The 24,204-nt window shown below is 43.0% G+C and overlaps 1 protein-coding gene across 1 annotated transcript; it reads right to left on the bottom strand.

Annotated features, from left to right (window-relative positions):
• Positions 1–1,982: 1,982 nt before the first annotated feature.
• LOC311234167 (poly(rC)-binding protein 3) lies at positions 1,983–21,487 on the bottom strand. The gene is made up of 14 exons (XM_084321279.1): positions 21,448–21,487; positions 19,863–19,903; positions 18,244–18,354; positions 17,976–17,999; positions 17,836–17,868; positions 17,618–17,734; positions 16,417–16,548; positions 15,758–15,886; positions 15,380–15,472; positions 13,087–13,128; positions 12,576–12,651; positions 11,386–11,438; positions 5,344–5,513; positions 1,983–2,307 (listed from the first exon to the last, which is right to left on the bottom strand). Exons 3-14 carry the CDS (start codon positions 18,319–18,321, stop codon positions 2,271–2,273), a joined length of 984 nt encoding a protein of 327 aa, XP_084177405.1. The 5' UTR covers positions 18,322–18,354; positions 19,863–19,903; positions 21,448–21,487; the 3' UTR covers positions 1,983–2,270.
• Positions 21,488–24,204: the final 2,717 nt, after the last annotated feature.

Genomic DNA, 24,204 nt, shown 5'->3' with positions numbered 1-24,204 from the left:
ACTAGTACTTTTTTGATTGTGAAACGGTATGTGAAAGGAGGCCAATGTTTAGCAGCCTAGACATGGGGGAGAGGATCGATCAGAGTGACTACAATTTACCACCCAAGGTGGGAACAGGATGAAAAGGAATCCCAACCAGAGCATGACATAAGAGCAAAATAGTCACTGTGTGAATATGGTCAATACTGTGCCCCCTAGGCCATTAGCACACAGCATGCTTGAATGGTTGAATGATATTTATGTAGTATATGTTGAATACCGTAATTCCTCTAATAGTAACCCCGGCTTGTATTTGTTTCAACTGTAGCGGGTACCAGGCTTGTATTAGGAGGAGGCCTGTATAAGAGGGAGGCCTATATTTCAAATTTTCAAACGGATCATAATGAATAAATCAACATTTTGTGTCAGTTTGAACCCAGTAAAATGTACTGGGTTCATTTATTGAAACCAAGTACTGTATGAAATAGTAAACAGTGCAATTACAGGTGGTCACTGGTAATTTCAACGTTTTCAAAGTGAAATCAAGTAACTAGCTCAGTATGCAGCTCAGTATATTAGTAACCCGGCTTGTATTAGGAGGCCGGCTTATAATTGCTTAGCTCAAGAGCGCACCCGGCCATTAATAGAGACCCGGCTTGTATTTGAGACCCGGTTACTATTAGAGGAATTACGGTATCTTCTTGATGTTAAACCCATTCACCTCAATTTAGTAGTGTATAAATAAAGTTTGCTTTCCCTCTGCTGTTGAACCTGTGCATTACACACATCAGAATGGACTGGTCACTGCCATAGTGCTGTTGAACCTGTGCATTACACACATCAGAATGGACTGATCACTGCCATAGTGCTGCTGAACCTGTGCATTAAACAAACCAGAATGGACTGGTCACTGCCATAGTGCTATTGTCACTCTCCAACTTGTGTGGTGGATCATGTTGTGTAGCCTTTATTTATTTATTATTATTATTATTATTATTATTATTATTATTATTATTATTATTATTATTATTATTATTATTATTATTATTATTATTATTATTATTATTATTATTATTATTATTATTATTATTATTATTATTATTATCATAATTCACTGCAGGATCAGACAGCACCACAAAAAAAACAAGAAAACTTTACATTAGATGACATTGAAAAACACATTTTGTGTGTCCACTCATTGTTTGAGGAAGCATGATAATTACAGAAATCCTTGTACGATGGTATAATCCCATTTAAATCATGATAACCAGTTAATGGATGATGCACAATAGTGGTTTGCCAGAGGAGGGCCAGAGATCACATAACACACAAAAACTGAATATGAACTATACTACCATGTGTCTATATACTATATGCACTCCCAAGTGGAGCACTTGAGTTTGGCACCGGTGGATGAACAATACCACTTAACTTACCCTTGACCACTAGAGGTGGGCCCCTTGTTGGCTTTGTCGTACACAATTTGTAAGTGGCTTTTGGATTAAAAGCGCCAGCTGAACGGCAAAATGTAAATGTAAATCATGCCACTACATGTGGATTTATTTCCCAGGCCAACTCTGGCTGAAGTTTATAAAACTAATAATATAAAACCTTGTGTTATGGATATTGTGTCCCTACAGATATTCGCCTTAAAAATAGAACGACCCAGTCTTTTGTGCCCTATGAATTATTGACAAGGAATCTGGCAGCATGAAAATGTGTGTACCCAGAAATCACTTGTGTCAGCTCAAAATACACTTATGTAATGTACAATGCCAGCTCATTCCCACATTATTAAACAATGCATAAACATGATGCTAAAAAAAACAATTGTTCATATTTATGGGAGAGCGTGGTCAATGGAAATGCAAATGATCTTCCACTGTAACATAAATATGAGAAAACAGACCTTTTGTATTCATAAAAAGCTCTATTTATTTCATGGTCAATTCATTATGTGACAAATATTACAAATATGTAAATATGAGCTCATTGATCCCCCATACCAAAAAGATTAATAAAAAAAAGAATACATGAATAAAACATACACTTATGACAATAACTGCTCAGCATCAATGGTCGACATTAAAGAGAAGAATAGAATTGAAGTGCTGCGTTCCACTCAGGTTCCGGAGAAGGGGGGGAAATACAGCTAGCATAAAGAAACAATGTATGAGTTAATTTAGACCAGTCCCGCTCTACAAGATTACTGTGTGTTGGTTGGGTCAAATCCACTAGAATCCACTGTGGCTTTAGGATAATCCCGTCAGAAGTGCAACTGTGCAACGCTACTACAGAACACCCAAGCCTGTTACCACTGATGAGAGCCTAGTGGGGGAGAGCGGGAGACATGACAGGGGAACAGAGGGGTGGAACAATCCCTGTTAAAAATAAACTTAAAGGAACACTCCGCCAAATAAATAACACTGATTTTTAAAACGGCCATAATCTCACACAATATCCAGAAACTCTCAAACTAGTCTTGTAAAAATGTATTTATTCATTTATTATTTAGTTATTGAGTTAACTAATTGGAATGTGTGATGTCATTATGATGTAATTTATTCCAGGAAGTATGAAATATGGCTTGGTGAAATGATAAAGATCAAGGCATTCCGGTTCGCTTGCAAGTGCACTAGAGTTCAGTTCACTTTAGGTGAGAATGTGATCCGACCCAAATATATGAAGTGAGCCAAAAAAAACAGTGCATTGTGGGTTAAAGGTGAGTGGACACTTCTATCGCACACTGGGAATCAACATGGAGTCTGGTAGTAGCAGGCATGATAAATGTTGTGGACAGATGTGGTCCAATGAAGAGGTGAAAGCCCTAATAATTTAAATATGGTCAGACAATCACATCACACATGTGGTCGGTTGCACACAAAAACAACAAAGTGTTCAAAGTACATTATTATTTAATTCATAGGAAGACCAAAGCAAAACCAGAAACCCCAAGACTATCAATCAATGTGGTGTTGCTCCGTTATTTCTGAGACCAGGAAATGTCAGCGAGTTTCACTCTGATATTCTGTCCAGTGGATGAGCGACCGTTTCGTCCGTATGCTCAATTACACCCAAACCAAAATCATTTGTACAACAGTTTGTAGTTTGGGGATATGTGTGAGATTATGAGCATAATAAATCTGCTTTATTTTGTTTTGTGTTAATGCTGCACTGTGTAATTTTGGGGCAGAGAGATGATTCATCAGAACAATCATTTGAAAATGCTCAGAATTATTATATCTCAACAGTGTGTCGTCATAATAAGTTTATATGCCGTGCCAACCAAAAGGGATACCGGGGCATCGCGAATTTTTGTTATCGTTCTTCTCCTCCAGGGGGGGGGGGGGTTCTAGCTGTGATCAATGATGGAATACTGACGATGCAAACATGCCATTTTAGGGAAATGGAGAGAGGAAAAAATAGAGAGACCTTTGACTGATGAAGAACAATAACCAAATTCAATGTCAAAATATAGAACATTTAATAATATGTAGTAAACTAAATTGTGGGCATTGCACATTTAAAAATGACAGTAATTTTTTTGGTAGATTTATAGCCATGTTTCAGGGATCCAATTCTTCTCTGAGGACAGTTTGTAATGAAAATAACCAACCCCGCCCCCAAAACGATATAGTGCAGCTTTAACACGTTATTCTACATAACAAAAAACCCGTTCAACAGCCTGCTGCCACACAATGTATGAAACTAGCATGTTTTCTCTAACAAAGAAATATCAGTCAACTATTTACACAGATACAAAACTAAGTCAATCTTATACAGCATGGACAATAGATATTGCTGTAAAATGGGAGTAAACAATCTTGTAAGCTTCCCCACAGGACATGAATCTGACTGAAAAGTACCAGCTTTTTCTATGCCGCTGTTATGGATGTCCACTATACGAGACATGTTATGGATGTCTGCTAGGTGAGACATGTTATGGATGTCCGCTAGGCGAGACATGTTATGGACGTCTGCTAGTTGAGACATGTTATGGATGTCCACTAGACAAGACATGTTATGGATGTCCACTAGACGAGACATGTTATGGATGTCCGCTAGGCGAGACATGTTATGGACGTCTGCTAGGCGAGACATGTTATGGACGTCCGCTAGGCGAGACATGTTATGGACGTCTGCTAGTCGAGACATGTTATGGACGTCTGCTAGGCGAGACATGTTATGGACGTCTGCTAGGCGAGACATGTTATGGACGTCTGCTAGGCGAGACATGTTATGGATGTTTGCCAGGGTGAGACATGTTATGGATGTCTGCTAGTCGAGACATGTTATGGACGTCTGCTAGGCGAGACATGTTATGGATGTTTGCCAGGGTGAGACATGTTATGGACGTCTGCTAGGGTGAGATGACAGGGAGCTCGGCTACATTATATTCCTTCATCAATATGTTCCTTAAAGTCTGTTCATCATCCACCGCCCTGAATAAGTGCTGCTTCATTACAAACATCACCGACAACAGGTTAGTAGGGTAAGTGTGAGATTTATATTCCTTTTGTTATTCACCCGTGTGACCGATGAAGGATTCTAGAAAACACGAAACATGCCCTCAGCGTCTGCGAGACAGTAGAGCAGATCGCAATAACTATGCCTGTCAATAGGGGGCGAACTTCTGCCGTTCAGATTTTTTCATACCAGGCATCTTAGCGGCGTAAGCGGATAGACCGTGCATTAGGCCGGAAGCGGCCGCTGGGTGGACAGTCAAGACGGGGAGGGTTTTCATGCCAAGCAGAGTGGAGACGGGGACGGCGTAGTGTGGGGTTTGCATGGCTTGCAGGGTGGAGGGGGAGTGGACATTAGGGCCCAGGACAGCCATAGAGGTGGGTGAGGAGACACTGGGGGCTGACTGAGAGAAGCCCATGTTGTTGAAGTCAACTGGGGTCACAGCGGAAACAGCCTGCATGGTGTACTTAGCCATCTCTAAGCTGCGAAACAGACAACAAGGCCGAGGCAGCGTAGCAGACAGAGGGGCGGGGGGATGGGGAGGAGGGTGGGGGTGAGGGTGAAGTTCAGTGAAGGAGTTAAGGCGGGTGGGGGGTTGAGAGGGGGGGGGTTTAAAAAAACAAGGAGAAGTATAGGCAAAGACAAAGGAAAGGGTGGGGTGAGAGAAAGGAGAAACAGTAAGAATCAAAGAAGGAATGTTATGTGTTAAAAGCAGAGACAAATAAAGATAAGGATTTTTCATGCCATCATGAGAATGAAGCAAGTGGGAATGGATCTAGTCTTTTACCCCCCCACCCCCAAGTCTGTGCCGCCGATACAATAAACACAGCGTTTCGACTGTTGTTGTTTTTTACCTCTGCGATGTGAAACGGTGTCGCTCTAACTGCTGGAAAACCTTACCTTGCATTGATGAGGTACTGGGCCACGCTGATGCTGGCCGGCGAGCCTGTGATCGTGACTTGACGCACGGCTGAGCCATCAGTGGTGCTGCCTATTTTGATGTGAGCTCCAGAGACCTGGCGGATCTCATTGATCTTACTGCCTTGTCGTCCAATTATACAGCCAATAAACTGGGGGGGGGGGGGGGGAAGGAAAAACAAACATGTAAATAAGAGGACAGCGGCGTGTTGTTAGCAGAGGGAGAGGGTCTATACTGCTGAGGGAGCGCGTTTTGCTATTTGTTCCTTCCTATATCGTATGGGTAATTAGGATGATAGATGGATGTACACTGAAATGCAAGAGAGGCAGTCTAGACTACACTACTGGGCAGTGGTGGAAGAGCTACACACAGTCCCTTTACTTAAGTAAAAGTAGAAATACACAGATAAAATAATACTCTACTAGGTTTTGATATGTACATGATATTTGTGTATTCCAGTCCTTGGGAGTGTTCAACCCTCGAACCAAAGGTTATGTTAAAGTGGTATGTGGTCTAGTTATGCTGCTCTGGTTACATCCTCTTGAAGTTGGCAGGCTTCAAATTTGAAAGTACATAACATAGCCATGTTTTCTATGCAAAATATTTTTTTCCCAAAGTAACTATATGGGTTCAGATAGATGTAGTGGAGTAAAAAGTACAATATTTCCTTTAAAATGTAGTGGAGTAAAAGTCCAAGTACAGTACTGTAAGTATGCTCATCATTTTGTAGTGGCCAGACATTTTGAATTCCCAATGCAGTTTGTGGAGGTACATTGCCTGAGGTTCAAGCTGAAGGCAACTTCCCTCCTCAAAGCGCATTTTGTGAAAAACACACCCAGACATCATTTCATTTTCCCAGCTTCCACAATGGCGCATCAACCTGAAAATGTTGACGCTACTTCAAAGTGCTTTGTCCAACCATTTCACACAGTCCTCTCAGCCAATTAGTAGCAAAACCTTAACAGAGCTGTATAGTAGGAATTAATGTATGAGACCTTTTTTTTTATCTCAATATAAGGGCATACATTATTCATAAAGAGTTGCATAAATCAGTGGTTCTCAACCTTATTGTCCAAACTCCCCCCCTCCCCATGTACAAGGAAACATCCCAGGGTTGCAGCATACACAGTATACACTTCAGTGCAGTTAGCCCAACGTATTTCAATTTATGATTTTAATCTCATACAAGCTTAAAATGTATTCAAAAACAACATTTGCTGTTGTAGTACAAAGCAAAAATCCTTCTTTATTTATTTCCCCCCCATTCATAGCAAACATGAGAGTATACGTGACATCTACAGAAAGTGAAAAGGCTTTAAATTTAAAAGTATTAAATTGTTCATACATATCTTTAGCTAGTGTATAACAAAGTTCATAAATCATAGCCATTCTGGGAGGGCGGCTACGTGGCGTAGTGGGCAAGGCGCTCGCCACAAATGCAGAGACGCTGGGCTCGCCTGTTCGAGCCCAGCGCTCCACATTGCTTTCAGTTTAGCTGGTCGTTCATACTAATACACATTGGCCGTATTAGGGGGTGGGAAACTGATGGGTGGGGATCGGGCGTTGTGGACAGCGACTCCTACAGGTCGGTTGGTGCGCCTGCGCAGTAGAATCAGGAAGTGTCGGGGGCAGCGCGAGCCTCCCACACGTTACTCCTCGCCACTGAGAGATCGAGCAGCGCAGGTGAAAAGATGCGACTGCTGTTACCTCAAGTACCGGCGGGGACTTAGTCCACATTGCAGCCGGCTTGTGGGAGGCAAGAAACAGCGTTCGTGACAGGGGAGGGTTGAATTGGATGATACGAAATTGGGATGGGAGAAAAATGTAGAAAATGGGAGAAAAAGTGGATAAAAAAAAATCATAGTCATTCTGAATGCATTAAAGGGCCATTTTAACCTGAATCCTACAATGAATAAATGGACATAAAACGTACCAACGTGTTCTGTGTGTTGAGATCTTGACCACATCACTCCTCCCTCCTGAGGACCTCCACAAGGAGAGGAGAACTACAGACTCTATTTCCTCAACTCCCCTTCCTCGAGTTGCGCCTCCTGCAGTTGAAAATAGCTGAGGAACTAGCGTCTGCAGTTATGTTTCATCTGACTGAGTGCTTCCGCTCCAGCCCTATTGAGATATTCGTCTTTCGAGCGCCTATTGCGCACGCGTTGAAAAAAATTCCATGCACCTGCATTCATCTATGGCCACGCCTACCCTGTGTTTCCTTTAAAACACAGGATGTGGTCACTTACATGCCCTTCCTCGTTATTTTCACGCATGATAGTTGCTACATGCACCGTCAAACAGTGGATCGTTATGAAGAGAAAAGAGAAGATAAAAAACATCGGACTACCGCCAGGATTTCCCCAGCGCGTCCAGATGGAATATCGCCGGGTACCCGATGCTGGACTTTCTTCAGATCCCCGTCACCAGCTTGGCAGAGGACTGGAGAACCGAACCGTGTTCAGGTAGGGCCGGCGACGGCAACACGCGGCGTTGACGCTGTCACTGTCATTGTCCCGTGAGACAACCGGGGCGGCATGTGTACAGCGCAGAGGGCTTTGTACTCGGGTGAACGAAAACAACAGGCACACTCGATCCATAAGTTGTGCCAAATTATGTCCGGGACCAGATGGACACCAATACTGGAAATCGCGATCAGACAATTGGAATATTCTTTTTGGAATAACCCAATCAAAGGTAAGGACTATCTGACATAAATTTCAGCTTGATCCAACAATGTTTTCATATCGATCCAGCTGATCAGCATGTGTAGTGTTCAACACGAATGCCATTAGTTACTGGCCATCAAAGCATAAAAAAACGTATTTTTTAACGTATATTATATACATTTGATTTGGAAATAGTAGCGTATCCAGGCAAGAAACGCCAACGCTTATAGTAGAATACACGTAGCGCCCTATAACTCAGCTTTTCAGGAATTATCCCGGATCACTCCTAAACTATACTTATATTCACCAAGGGATTACGCGCGAACGTAACACAGCATCAGCGTCGTATATCAACAGATAGGGAGGAGTGCGCTCCCCCCGCTCCCCCCGTCTCCCCGGAAAGGAGAATGTGGGTGCAGATTTTATGTCAAGGGGAGGTCCCCACCCAGACGAGTGGGGACTACATCCAGACATAGTCAGACTGATCTGGAACCGATTCGGGGAGGCCGCAGTGGACCTATTTGCGAGCAGTCAGTCCTACCAGTGCCCCCTGTGGTTCTCGGTCAGTCGGAAGGACAACCCCCCTCTGGGAGTGGATGCCTTCTCGACGTACCTGTGGCCGCCCGGGATTCTATATGCGTTCCCCCCCATACATCGGATAGGCCAGTGGGTACGTCAGGAGCGCAGGACTTTGATCCTGGTCGCGCCGGACCGAGGCTCAGCCTTGTGGTTCCCGGCCCAATTTCAACTCCTGGTGGCCCCGCTGTGGCCTGTCCCATGGTCGCCGCGGGCCCTCTCTCAGGCACACGGCTCTGTGTTTCTACCGCCTGTCCTGGGGGAGCCTCTAAAGGCTTGGCTGCTGAGAGGTTGAATTTGGAGGGGATGCATCTTAACACTACTGTGATTAACACCATCCAGAACACACTCGTTCCGTCCACTACCACGGTTTACGCAGGAAAGTGGCGTATGTTTCGAGAGTGGTGTTAGGCTGAGGGCCTGGACCCGGTATCATGTCCCCTGAACTCGGTTCTGTCCTTCCTCCAGTCTATCTTGGATAGGCTTTCGGCCTCGACAGTGAAAGTATATGCCGTGTTTCCTGCTGGGCGCATCGCGCCTCAAGCCTGTTGAACGTGCTCTGTCCCCAAGCTGGGACCTCCAACTGGTCCTGAAGGGACTGTCTGGGGCCCCGTTTGAACCTCTTGAGCAGGCGCCGTTGGATCGGCTATCTTTCAAGATGGCATTCCTTCTGGCCATATGTGCTCTTTCGGTTCGGCCCTGTCGGTCTGTCTATACAGGGTAATAGCAGCGTGACTCTTACAGGGTAATAGCAGCGTGACTCTGTGCCAAAAAATATCCGGAGTTCTTATCGCTCCAGGGATATTGTGCTACAGGCGTTTCACCCTCCCCCTCGCGCAGGTGAGTTGGAGAGGAGCCATCACCTGTTGTGTCCTGTCCGTGCGCTGGTGGTGTACCTTAGGCGCACACAGGACCTCAGGGCTACCAGTCAACTACTTGTCTGTTACGGTGGCCTCAACGTGGGTAAGCAACGCCTGTCACATTGGTTGTGCGAGGGCATTGCCCTCTGCTACACTTTGGCCAGACAGGTTCCCCCTGCAGGCGTCAGGGCACACTCCACTTGTGGAGTGGCAGCCTCTGCTGCCCTGCTTGGGGGGAGCCTCGGTGGAGAACATCTGCGCTGCGGCCTCCTGGTCCTCCCCGGGTCCTTTGGTCAGGTTTTACCTCATGGACATGACTGGGGGCTGGGGGCTCTGTCTCCCAGGCAGTCCTGAGTACCGGGACTTCTCCTGCACCCGCCACCAGGTGGGCTAGCAGGAGTGTGTGGGTGTGGACCGCAGGGTGTGGACTGCAGGGTGTGTTTCACATGCGGTCCCACTCACATTGTGCGTCCTAGGGTGACTGTTCCCTATTACGCATATTGGTCGGAGTTTGCTATCCCCCCGCTCCTCGTTAGGACGAGCGGGGGGACGAGACTCCCCCCCTCCCCTTTTCGACGGGCGTACGGGCCCTCAGGGGGTGCATTTTTCAGTGGCTGCGCGTTCCGCTCCCCCTTTTTGTTCCCAATAGGGCTGGAGCGGAAGCGCTCAGTCAGATGAAACGTAACGAAGGTTATCCTATAACCCTAGTTATGTGAATACTGGCTGAGCGCTTCCGCTCTTCACACCCTGAGGACCCTTGGCTGTTTTTTCACGCGTGGAATTCAGACTCGGAAGGGCATGGAAGTGGCCACATCCTGTGTTTTAGACCATAGACGAATGCAGGTGCATGGACGTTTTTTCAACGTGTGCGCAATAGGCGCTCGAAAGACGAATATCTCAATAGGGCTGGAGCAGAAGCGCTCAGCCAGTATTCACATAACTAGGGTTATAGGATAACCTTCGTTCCCTGGAGGTCTCCTCTCCTCCGGGTGATTATATTACATCAGTAACCTTTATGTTCCATTATCACATGTCCTCCTCGCAACAAAACATTAGGATTCAGGTTAAAATCTTCTAAATGCCTCTGTGACGTAGGTGGGTTGATCATTATCATTATTATTGTATTTGTAACACCATGTGAACATCAGGTTAGTAGAGGTACATTATATTGTTGTTGTTATTTGTATGTGGTGTGTGTGTCGCCCTTTTGTATTAATCCCCTTTTCGTTTCTTTCTTTCTTTGTCAGGTGCCGCCCATCCCTACACTGAAGAGTGCTGATTGCCTGATGAGTGGCAGCTGATGGCAACAGCCTCTGGGACGGGTGGATAAAGCCTGACACCACACACACACCTGGGCGCCTCATTCTGACATTTCCACAAACCAGAGTGGAGTGTGGAGGTTGCCCATCTTGCCACTGTGTGTGGATGCCTTTGTTGTAGTTACCACTGTGTGTGGAATTATCTACTGTGTTGTCCTTATTGCCACTACTGTGTGGATTAGCCATTGTATCAGTGTATATATTATTGTTGTGGGCCTCTGAGCCATTTGCCACTTTGTAAGTGGAAGTTTATAATATACTGTATTGTCTTCTGGCTGGGTGGTTCCCAGTGCCAACCTCTGGCTGGTTGGCTTGTGTCCTGCGACACATTGATAGTGTGTATTTACCTTGTTTGTCCTCCTCTACCCTTTTCCCTGTATTAAATATCATTGTGGGTTTCATTCCCCTCTTTATTTAATAAATATAATTTACCTTTGGAAAACGCTTTGTATTGTTTAAGTATTCATTAAGTAATTCTGAATGTCTTCAGAGATATTATCATAGACAATGTTTAAAAAAAAATGTATAGCATGGACAGCATCAGTGTGATTGACAGTGTCAATGCAACACACACACAAAAGAAAAAGGGTGAGACTCACGTCGTTGGGGATTGCCAGCTCTTGTGAACTTGTCGGGGGAGATATGTCCAATCCTGCACAGTAGAACGAGAAATAGCAGTAACAACATGACCATCCTAGCTTCCAATTTCACGGTGTTGCAAGTGTGTGATTTTGTAACTAAGTGCCCCTAGTCAGTTACCGTTCTTACTCTACTTTGTATCTACTGTATTTGTGCAACGACTGAATCTAAAACATGAAAATGGCGACAAAAGCTTTAGGCAAATGTGATTCAATATAGCAACAACTGTACAGTGAGTTATTAGACATCAGTATGATAATGGCCATATACTGTACTTGCACATGTAAATATATCCTGGTTTGTCTCTGTGGAATTTTATTATTATTATATATACAGTATATATTGTATATGAATTTATTATATACTATATATTAAAGGATGAACCGGATCAGCCGTGACAACATCATTATGACAGTTTATAAGTTTTATCTGTAAGTTAGTTGTGGTAGAGTAGATGAGTCCATGGGGTGGTCTAGGTAAGGGATGGTCTGGCCCAGAAGATGTTGGAGATGAGGGGGAGGTGTTGCAGAGGTCAAGGACGGGGGGTTGAGATATTAGGATATGGTTTTTTTTCTAGGTTTTGGGGGGAAAGGGATGTTTGGGCAAATGGAATTTGACACTTTGGGAAGGTGATGAGAAATTATGAGAAATGGTGAATATTCACTGACTGTAAATATTGTCGTCATTTTTCACATTTTCCTTGCAAAGAACTGCCTTGTTTCATTCTCTTTTGCGAATACTCAAAACTTGCTGCATACTAACCGTAATAAAATATTTAAGGGTTTGATTGATTGTTGAAAATTGTATTAACAGATTGCAGTAGCTGGTACAAATAGTTTTCGATAAGAAAACTCTTACAATTCAATTTAAGTTCTTTAAGTTATGTGTGCTGGATTTATATATTATGTCTACAGCATCGCTATGCCTTTGCCTTGCTTCAGATACACTCCACATGGACAAATAAATGTGTGTTGTGCTGCCGATGTACAATTTTTTTTCAAAACAGCAAGACACAGTATAGTCTGTGATGAGAGATCATGGAAAAGAGGCTTGTTCCCTCTCTGAAGCGAGAAGAAAGGGGTGTTTTTGATGGTGTGGTTAAAGGAGGACAGGAGAGACGGACTTCCCCCGGGGAGCCTTGGGTACGTACCAGGGAAAGTAGGGTTGCTCTGCCCAAGGGAGGGGAGGGGGATATGCTGCATAGCCAACTGGTGAAGCTTGGTCAACTGCAGGGTAGGAAGGAAGTTAGAACTAACCAATCAAACCGGATTATTTCAGAGGAGCTGACAGCTACAATACAGAGCCAATGTGACGTTCACAAGTACAGCATCAAAAGATTGTGTCAGTGTGGAGAGACTCCCACCCCCCCCACTTAAAAAAAATAAAAAAGAAGCATGCCGGCCGGCCGCCCACAGCAGTCACTGAAGTTGGTCCAAGACTACATGTAGTATTTCTACACGCTGACGGTTATGATCTTCATCGTTGCCCACATTAATTTTAAACAAACATGCTGCTACTGTTAGTGTTAGTAATAATAGATCAGGGTTATCGATGTTCCATCTCTGCTTGAGTTGGGGACACAGAGGGCGTAGTGGTGGCGTAGAGGGAGGAGGTAGGAGTGGGGCATTAGGGGCATCGTTTGACCAAACAGATCCACTTACATCTTGATGAGGATACGCATACTGCCCTGGGATCGCAAAGGCCTGGAAAGAATGAGAAAAGCTGTTATGCCATCACCCTAAGATAAGATGAAGATAAATATATCAAAATAATTTCAATGCAGCTTCCATAAACCTCAAAAATGCATCCTAAGCTTCACATCATGAAACATGAGTAATGTCGCTCCTGTTTGTCCTTCCATAGCTCTTATCTTAATACAAATTCAGCCCATCTATTTGAGTCGAAGATTCTCCTCTTTGTCTGGTTTGCAATCATTCCGAGGAAGTACAGAGTCCAACAACGCCTGCTGGTCCAATTCTACACCGCCATAATTCAAAGTATCCTCACCTCATCCATCACAGTCTGGTACGGTTCCACTGACAAACACACCAAACACAAACTCCAACGCACCACCAAGACAGCCTCCAAAATAATTGGCTGCCCCCTCCCCTCTCTGGACTCCATCTACACCTCACGCACAGTCACCCGCTCTGGTAAAATAGTCAACGATCCCTCTCACCCAGCACACCACATATTCCAGCGCATGCCCTCAGGTCGCTACAGGTCCCTTCTAACCAGACACACACGCTTCACAAACGGTTTTCTTCCCCACAGCAGTCCGAACACTAAACACCCTGGCCCGCCCCCCTTTGCACAGATGGGCAAGCATCCGTCACTGACTGACACTGTTACATGTGACTGTCCTGTATGTATTTATATGTATTTATTGTGGGGATTGGGAGGTGGGAGGGGGGCGTTTGATGTCTGATGTTTCATGTTGATGTCCCAGTGCTATTTAACATGCTGTACCGAAAGCAATTACCACCAACCATCATTGTGTGGCATTAAAGTTTCTTGTATCTTGTATCTTGTAATAGATTGTGGCAAATTCAAAAGGAGAAAGATGTCGGAGTCCAAGATAAGACCTGATGTTTAGGCGCCATCAGTGGAGGAAGAAGTTTCAAGTTTCAAGTTTCTTTAATAGTTGTCATACAGAAGTACAGAATACTTTTATACAAAATGCTTCTTACTGTTACGCTCCAGAGACTGTGCTAGACAAGATAAGTATGAAATAAAATAGTATAGCATGTAAAATAGAAGTAAAAATAGAGGTCACAGTGTTCAGTATAGACATATGTACAATGTTCGATGCAGAATAGAAGTAACTGAGTTACCATACAATATACAATATACTATGTAATGTACTAATATACAATACTATATAGTGCAAAGCAGAAATGGGATGAGGTACAATTTAGGTACAATTTACAGTAAGGTGTACGAGTTGTAGTGCAAATCCTTTACCAATAAATAAAAAGTGTGTTTAGGTGATCTAAAGTGTGGAGAGTGGGTGCTGCAGTGTGTTGTTTGTTTAAAGTGAGTGTGTGCGTGTGGATGTGTGGATGTGTGCATTTGATGGTTGTTGCATAGTGTTTATTGTTCGTTGAGCAGCCTGATGGCCTGGGGATAGAAGCTTCTTCTGAGTCTTTCTGTGCTCGCCTTGAGACTCCGGTATCGCTTGTACACAGTTCCTTTACTTAAGTCAAAGTAGAAATACCCAGATAAAATAGTACTCTGGAACCTCCATTCAAAATTCTACTTAAGTAAAAGTAGAGAAGTATTTAAAATTGAATGTACTTAAGTATCAAAACTGGCTTGAGGGATGTGGTCCAGTTATGCTGCTCTGGTTACGTCCTCTTGAAGTTGGCAGGCTTACATTTTTGCCACGTTTTCTATGCAAAGTCTCTTTCTTCAAAGTAACTAGTAACTGATGGGTTCAGATAAATGTAGTGGAGTAAAAAGTACAAAGTGCCGTAAAATCTAAATGTACTCAATTTCTTCTAAATTGTGCTTGAGTACAGTACTTATTTAAAAAATATTGCACTGATGAATATCAGAGTACTGAGATTTCACAATGGGGCTGGGGGGGTATATTTGTGTAAATATGTGTTTGGTATCTGTGAAAGATCAGAGCTGGGCCTGGGGGATTTGTAAATCCTTGTTCATCTCATCCTGACCACCAACAACCTTGCAGCAGAGACCACTTATTGTTTTGCAAATACACAGTTGTATCTATAGAGATAATATATGTATATATGTTTCATCAAGGGACAAGAAATACAAAGCAATTCATTCAATAATAATAATAATAATAATAATAATAATAATAATAATAATAATAATAATAATAATAATAATAATAATAATAATATAACCTTTGAGTTAATGCTATTGTTATGTTGTTAGAAAGTGGTTGGTGTTAGAGAGATAGCAGGTCAGATAATAAAAGCTTACTGGTGCCATGTGCTGCTGTGCTGCTAGTATTGCGTGGTTTCCTCCAGGCATGGCCCTGGGACGATATGGAATGGTTGCTCCTTTTGGAGGTGACTAGAGAGAGAGAGAGAGAGAGAGAGAGAGAGAGAGAGAGAGAGACAGAGAGAGAGAGAGAGAGAGAGAGAGAGAGAGAGAGAGAGAGAGAGAGAGAGAGAGAGAGAGAGAGAGAGAGAGAGAGAGAGAGAGAGAGAGAGAGAGAGAGAGAATCATCCAATCCGCAAATCCAAGGGATTTACCAGCTATAAAACATTCTACAAATATAGTGGCGAACACCTCACGGCACATCTTAACCAGTAATGCCTATATGGAGTTGTCTGGAAATGAAAGTTTCTCGCTCACCTCCAGCATGACGGAGCAGATGTGCCTCACACACTGAGTGATGGCCTGCGGAGTGCCGGAGATGGTGACGGCTCTCTCTGTGGAGTCCGGCAGCATGTCTCCTGCCACCTGCACCTGAGCACCTGTGGTCTTAACCACCATATAGCATAAACAATGGGGATTAGTGACGACATTTTATCATTTCGTAAAGAATCAATGTACATTTTCTTTTTTTAAAACACTCAAAAATCTAAACTCCACTTCAGTTATAATATTTTTTTTTTATGGTGGAGCTGAAGATTCTATTGATTTTCTGAATTCAAGCACCTTTTCAAACACCAACAAATGACCTCTAGGCCAGGTATGCAGACATCTGTATGCCAATGTAGCCATGTCTCGTCCAAGATTTGAAGAGGCATAAACAAACATTGTCCATTCGCCATTGAGTATTTGAGGGAGTCTTTACAAGCAGAAATAGTGAGTTTCATGTGGGTTCGGTCAGAGCAGCAGCCAGTGGAAATGCATTTGAAGGCACAAGGCAAAGTGACCGTGAGTGCTTTGTGTGAGAGAGGGTGTAAAAAGGCCACCACGGTCATCATCTGTTTGTTTCACGACACGTGTCCCTGTTCGGGTCACGACAAAATGGACACCCAGGAACCAAACGTGAGAGGGCCTCCTACCTCTCTGATCTCCTTGATCTTGGAGCCTCCTTTACCAATCAGTGAGCCACACTGGCTCCCTGGAAACACCAGGCGAAGTGTCACAGGTGGCTTGCTTGTCACGTTGCTGTTTGTCATTGCCGCGGCGATGTCCTGGGGTAATGTTCAAGAATATTATTTTCAGATGGTGCAAGCGTCAGCTGTGTTTCATATGTGGGGGCGGTTATTTCTGGTTGTTGTTGTTTTTTTGTTGCAAGGTTGACAAATGGTCACATGTGAAATATGATTGAATTATGAATTACGATTAATGATAGATACGACACTCATCACTGTGTCCTTTATGAGAAGTTGTGACCTGTGTATTTACCACGTGGAGGAAAAAAAATTGTATTTGACATTTTCGTTCCCTGATTCTAAGCAGATATATACTCTGAATTTATTTTGCAGAACCACTGCTGCCTGGGCGCAGTGATTTCATCACCTCAAAAGCCCCGTTTTTTTTGGCAACTTATTTTTTTGAGTATATATCTGCTTCAAGCTAAGTAAAGTAAGTAAAATACACAGGTCACAACATGTTTACAGGAAGGTTTTGGAGTTGTATTTGGAGTGTATTTCATGACTGTTGGGAACTAGGCTACACTGGCACACCTACTTCCAGTGAATGACGCTAAGCTAGGCTAACGGTACGGCTGTTCCCTAAGCCTAATGCATGCACAGAGAAGAAAAGGGTATGTATCTGCTTGTCTAACCCAGGGTAGATGGCAAATAAGCTAATTTCCCAAAAGGTTGGTGTGTTCCTTTAAGGTCCGTAGTGTTTGCTCGGAACATGGTACATCTGCATTTGGCTATGATGCCCCTAGCTCATGGAATTAACTCCAACAGTCCTTAAAGCTCGAGATTCTCCCCTCTGTTGCAGAATTTAAAACCTTGATCTCCAACCTTTGTCAATCAAGTTGTACATGTTTTAATTGATTGTTATCCTTATTGTCTTATTGTTATGATTTTATATGAATTTCTTTGCCTTTTTTGCTTAACTTTGTATGTACACTCGATGTGACTGTAAATGAAACCTCAGTTGCCTTTCGAGTTTAAATAAAGGTTTGAAATTAAATTCAATTAAATTGAATGGAAGACTATTGTATGCGTGCAGCAGATTCTTGAGTTAAGCAAGGGGATTTTCCCCAAGATATGTGTTTTAGAAGATGCAACAGAGTTCACATACCTCCTCAAACTTCTCTGCAATCATAGAGAAAGCTCTGAAGATGCCTTCTGTCGGTCCTGTGATGGTTACTATTCTCTCAGGTGAGGATCCCTCTGATATGTTGATGCGAGCACCACTCTGTAAAACACACACATTATGTATCACAAAATAGTGTAGTTGTAATCTGACAAAAAAAATTGAAAATATGATTTTCTTTTAAGAATACGAGCCTAGCCCACCTCCTCTCTCATCTTTTTCACTGTTTCTCCTTTCTAGAATCAGAAAAAAAGAGAACAATATGAGTCCTTACTACTGATTTCCTGAATTCAAACAAGAAATCAATAAAATAGCTGATTAACTGGGAAGAAAAATGTCTTACCTTTCCAATTATACTGCCCACTTCCTGTGAACAAAGATATGACAGAGGGTGAGCACACATAGGCTACCCTTTTTATTCACATGACCATCCTCACGTTCTGATTACAAATTGTAAACTTCAGTGAAGGTATAAGGGTCCATCACTCACTGGCCATGTTTCATAACAGAAATGACTTGGTATGTGGCCGAGCGTGGTGTGCCACCAGGAAGGCCCCAGTATTGGGATAGTCTTTGGGGAAAGAAAGCCAAAGGCTGTTGCAGCTTGTTACCTTTCCATGCATCAGCAGTCTCAGTGTCAGAGTAACGTTCAGACCCCCATCAAACGGCATTTCCTCCTTGTCCGACATCGTCAGTGTTTTCTAGACTTCAAAGTAAACACTCTGTAAACAGAAAAGAAAAATAGATCAAGGCACCACAATAGTAGGTAGGTGACAGTGGCTCAGGAGGTAGAGCAGTCGTCTGGCAATCCGGAGGTTCCCGGTTCGATTCCCTCTCCTCCCGGGCAGCGTGTCGGTGTGTCCTTGAGCAAGACACTTAACCCCTAATTGCTCCCGATGAGCAGGTTGGCACCTTGCATGGTCGCCTCCGCCGTCGGTGTGTGAATGTAGGAGTGAATGTGTGAGTGAATGGGTAAAAATGTGAGTAACAAATTGTAAAGCGCTTTGGATAAAAGCGCTATATAAAAAAGCAGCCATTTATATATATATATATAGTTGTACTGTACTTGTGCTGTATAATGACAAAACCTTTTAATCTAATCTAATATAGCCTATGTGAATTTGTGAACACAAAACATGCCTATAATCTGACCAAAAAGCATATTTTCCATCTACAAATCAAACTTTTATTCAAACATGTTATACATCCCACACTTACAGTATATGGTCCCAAAAAGATTCCAGATTGGACCATGTATTTTTTCAATCATGTTCTACCCATCATCTATAACCATGTAACTGTATTGCTGTAGCAGGTCTCTTAAATAGAGCATATCTGGGCAAATAAGAGCTAGACAAAGAAAGTATTGAGAATACAAACATTAAAAAAGAAAGAAAGCTCTCTGCTATGTCACTAATCATTGGTCTTTTGGAGTTTGTTCTGACCTGATGGTTAAGCTCATGTCCGGGTGTGATCTTCACATGGGGTTGCCATTAGTTCTGGCTAAATACAACTTGTGTGCCTCCCTTTGATTAGATAAGACACCAAAGAGCCCACGTGTGTCCTACGGGGCTGACTATCAAGTGATGTCTGTGTGCCCATCTCTAAAAGGAGCTAGTTAATATCACACTGAAGAACGCACAAAGCCCCACTGTTCACATATCCTAATTCATCTTATTTGCAGAGCCATAACGGAATGTGAGTGCACAGTATGGAGTTTATTCTACATGGAGCACAGAGGTCTCACTGTGGTTCTATAGGAAGAGTTTTGTTTTGTCATTCATTTTTAACAGAGATTCCAGAAAAGCTGTTTCCAAGTCTCACCATGTACAGTAGCTGGTCTGAAGATCTACCACTGAACTCAGAATTTAGTTGTATTTGTAACTAATGTTAAACAACTACATCCTGTTAAGTTAAGTTAGATATAAGACCCTTTTTGCGATTGTTTGTTCTATAAAGGTTATGATATTCTTTGTCCCTTGGTAGGATTTAACCAAGGGACCAAGAAAATATCTATGCTTAAAAACTAAGCAAATACTCTTCCTGGAACCGTGGTGATGTAACGAGGGGGCAGGACCTCCGCTCTATTGGCGGCTGTCTACAAGTCCCCCAAATTAATCCAGAATTTAACCAAGATCCTGCTCAAGGCCTACGAAAACGCTACATTGATTGATTGTTATTATATTTGTTTTTTTGTGATGTATGACCTTTAACCCCCTCAGATACTCACACAATCCAATGAATGAAGAATTCTCTGTCGCCATGCCACACCTAAAAAAAAATAAAAAAAAAAGACCCCAGAAAACAGCATAAGGATTTTGACTCAAGCATCTGGCAAATGGGATTAGATTAGATCGGCTAACCACACAATGAGATCCATTGTGGAACATGTTACCCTTACAGTACATAAATATTAAACAAATCCACAGGGGACGATGAAACCAAAATGTGACAATTTCAAGTTCCCTAACACACCGCAAACGAGAAAAATACAAACATGGATTCCCAGATGCAGTGACATTATCAGTTTACCAGAAAACAATATCCGTGCGTACATTTTCATGTTGACAAAAGCCGACAAAGCTAACCCTGAGTAGACGATAGTATTGCGTAACTGGAAGGTAAACGTGGCCTCACAGTCGACCAGAGTTCCAGTCGTTCCCCGTTTCTTTGTGTCGTCATAAGGTTACAGTATGTGCATTAAACAAACAGCAACATCGCAGCCTAATCCTATAGGCAAGGATTTGTTTGGTTAACGCTTAAGACCCGTTTGACCTATTTCTGTCACCTCTGGCATGTCAGCGGCCACTCAAGACTTCCAGAACAAAACGCTACTACTGAACTACTGAACATCAGCCACAAAGGGTTACATGACCTATGCATGATCTAATTCAAAACACTGGCAGACAGAAATGGATGACGGGCAATAAATAGATTGTAAATCATATTGCCAAAGAATACACACACACACGCATGCATGCACACACACACACATTGTGGCTTGGAGCGAAGAACAATAGGATAGTAGACTATTTGAAGGGATTCATTCTAAAATGACAGTATATCCATTTTATATAAAAGAAGAAAAAAAAGATAAAAACTTGATGATGATTAACGCCTCAACGATGGTACTAATTAGTAAATAAGTCTTAAAATAGCCATGAACTTCAGTAAAGTTTTGCAGTTTTTTTAGCCATGAATTCCATTTTTTACAACTGCAAGAGTTGTAAGAGTGTCAAAATGATCCAAATTGTAGATTTGAGATTGCAAATAAGACATACTATACAATAAAAGTATTTTTAACATCAGGCATTATACACTCAAGTAACAGTAACAGTATTAAAAATTGGAGACTCATCAACTATCTTGACTGAGTGGGTATAGAATTTGACTCACATTTACAATATTTTAAGGAATTAATTTGGACCAAGACTATCTCCAACAATTGGTTTAATCTATCACTAAAATGTGCTGTTGATGGGAGTGTGTAACTACAAGGTTTTTAGTTTAGACAGAAATAGTTCAGGCTATGAATGAAAAAACACTCCCCCAGCTTCGAACACTCAGCCAAGCCTTTCAACTTAATAGCAGTCAGTAATTACATAAAGGCATACCGGTACCCATTTTATAGATCCCACTCGAAGTTCTAAAACAATCTCAGATTAAAATCCAACCCTGTATCTAGCTAAAGTCCAATATTAGCCATGTTATTCCCAGTGGAAACGTGGGCAGCTGAGAGCCTGATCCTCTCTGTGCTGTGGGTGACTGAGAGGCCTGTAAATGTGACAAGAATGGTTAGAATAAAGTGTGCTGACCTTCTTTTTCAGTATACTGGTTCCTCTTCTTCACCCCCGGTGTCTTCTGAATGAACGGTCCTTTAGTTTACCCTCCGTGTTAAATGTTTGCCCCCTTTGTTGTCAGTTATTGCACACAGAGAGTGGACAGATGGCTCCCTGTGCCCTTAGACCGGCTGGAGTGAGGCTGGCTTTGCTATTAGTCCGTCAGCTTAACCCAAGATAAGCCCCTATGCAGGGCAAGTGAACCCGCATCTCTTGCCTAATTCTCCCTGTCAGTGCCACGAAAGAGGCGTTCCTCAGTGGAGGGATCCGCTCGCTGAGGAGGCCTGAGGGCAGGGCAAAGTGGCTGTTCAGCTGGACGGCGTCCAGCACAGATAGAGAAAGAGCTACAGTTACAGCCTCTATCACTACAACTGGCAAAGTATAGCCGACCCTTTATCAGGACACCAAAAAAGCAAAAAGAAACGTCTGAGATGAATAAAGAGTCTTTGTTAAGCGGATGCTGCTCTAGAGGAATTGGCTCTGCGTCACCGGAGTGCACATTGTTCAATTTTCGGAGTGCTTCCTCCGCACGCGAGGCCAGATTTTCTCTAAAAACAAATCCTCTCAGTATGAAATCTGCACTTTGTCCAAGACAGCCTCGGCACATAACACCCGACTAATTGAGGAAAGGGGTGACAATAAGGTGTTTAGTTATGTTAAGGACAATGCCTTCACAGGGTGCTTCACCCCCACTCTGCCCCTCCCCCACACCAAGCCCCTACACCCTCATAATGAGGCCATAGGGAATACAATGCGGCGCCTCTGCACAGAAAAACACATTGAGCTGCGCTCCAAAATTGTGAAGGAAATGAACCAGCGAAGCATAAGTGGCATATTTAATTACTGTTCACTGCGTTGCACCAAGACAATCATGGCTGGCCTCCCCATATATCTAGAACAAAAGGTCACAGACAGCGGACGTTCACCGCTCATCTATACTCTGTGTTCATGCTATGTTTATGTGTGTGTAGTTGGGTTGGGCTATTCGTCAAAACGACAATCAATACTGAGACTGGTAATAAAAAACAGTTCAACCAGCGTAGGCCTGTCATTCTCCAGGCATGAGCCATGGCTGGAGAATTTGGTCCATTCGGTCTTTAGCAAATGTTTGTGAATAGTTTGTTCTGTTCATATTCTTCATGTACATTCATAAGCAGGTTTTAAGAGTGCATACGACATGTAACGAGATTAAACTAATGTGGTTACCAAAATCTGGAACTACAATCCATCAATGTAACTGAAAAATAGTAGTTAGATTACAGATACTTAGAAAAACAAAACTCAAGACACATTTTGTAAGGGAAAGGGGTGCTTCACAGATGTAAACATCCTTTTACACAACTTGGTATACTAAAGGTTAGCTATGTGTATGTGTTCATACTTGTGTGTCCTTTTCAGTCTCTCCACAGTGATAGCAGTCTACTGCCTTACTGGGGCTCCAGGACAGTGGGGGCAGTGTGCCCCTGATGGAAAGCATGGGAGACCCTGTAGAGTAGAGGAACTTTGGGGAATGAATGAATGAATGAAAACTTTATTTAACAGATTGCAGAATGGGTACAATACAGTACGGCTCAATACATACAATTGTTAAGGGGATGCAGACCTGAGAAAGACGTTTGTCTTGTTTCCATCAGGGTCCCCCATTTTCAATTCATATAGACATATATGACATACATGACATACAGATAGTCAGTACTGCTACATCTATACATTTATGACATACCAGATTTGCAAATACAGTACTGTTTGTGATACAGAAGGAGTCAAGAAAAGGGAGTATATACATTTGACGTAGAAACTGTACATTGGAGGTTGGGTGGGGGGGGTTGGGTACATTGGGATATTGACAACCATACTGGGTAATTTACATTGGAGGTGGTTGGGGGGGGGGGGGGGGCGGGGGGCATACTGTATAAACAAGTAACACTGTACATTGAGGGGGGGGGGGAGGAGACACTGTACAAACAAACACAATTGTACATTGAACTATTGACAAAACCATACTAGGTAAATGACTGTACATTGGAGGGGGTTGGAATGATTGGGTTAGGATATTTACAGGGGCCAGTGTTGAATTGCAGTCTCCCGTAGGTGTCCCTTGAGAGAGGTTTTGAAAGTAGGTAGTGATCCACATTCCTTTACAGCTTTGGGTAGGGCGTTCCACATTGATGTGGCATAATTGCGAAACGTGTTTAGTCCCTTATTTGAGCCGAATCTGGGTTTGACATGATTTGTGGAGCTCCCTCTGGTGTTGTGATCGTGGTATTCACTGACCTTTGGGAAGTATTTTGACATGTACATGGGTACCTTGGTCGTGTAGTGTATCTTGTAGACCAGGCCCATTGCAAGTTGTTGTACTCTGTCGTCTACTCTAAGCCATCCTAGGTTGTCGAAGTGGGCAGGGGTGAGGTGGGTTCTAGGAGTAAGGTCAAGCAGTAGTCTGACCAGTTTGTTTTGAGATGTTTGTAATTTTGTTTTTAGCGCCTTTGAGGTGCTTTGGTACCATGAGGTGCAAGCATAGTCGTAGTACCCCTGAATGAGTGCTCCTGCCAGAGTCTTCAGGGTGTTCTTGTTTACCAGAGAGGAGATCCGGTACAAGAATCGAGTTCGTTGGTTGACTTTTTTTATTACATTGGATGCCATTTTGTCACAGGAGAGATTAGCCTCTAGGATGGACCCCAGGTAGGTATGGGCTGTGGAGATGCTTCCATTTGATGATCAGATAGATGGTTC

This window comes from Notolepis coatsorum (genome assembly GCF_963971535.1).
Source record: "Notolepis coatsorum genome assembly, chromosome: 9".
Lineage (NCBI taxonomy): Eukaryota > Metazoa > Chordata > Actinopteri > Aulopiformes > Paralepididae > Notolepis > Notolepis coatsorum.
Note: the sequence above shows the minus strand (reverse complement) of the source record. Positions and strands in the feature narration are given on the sequence as shown.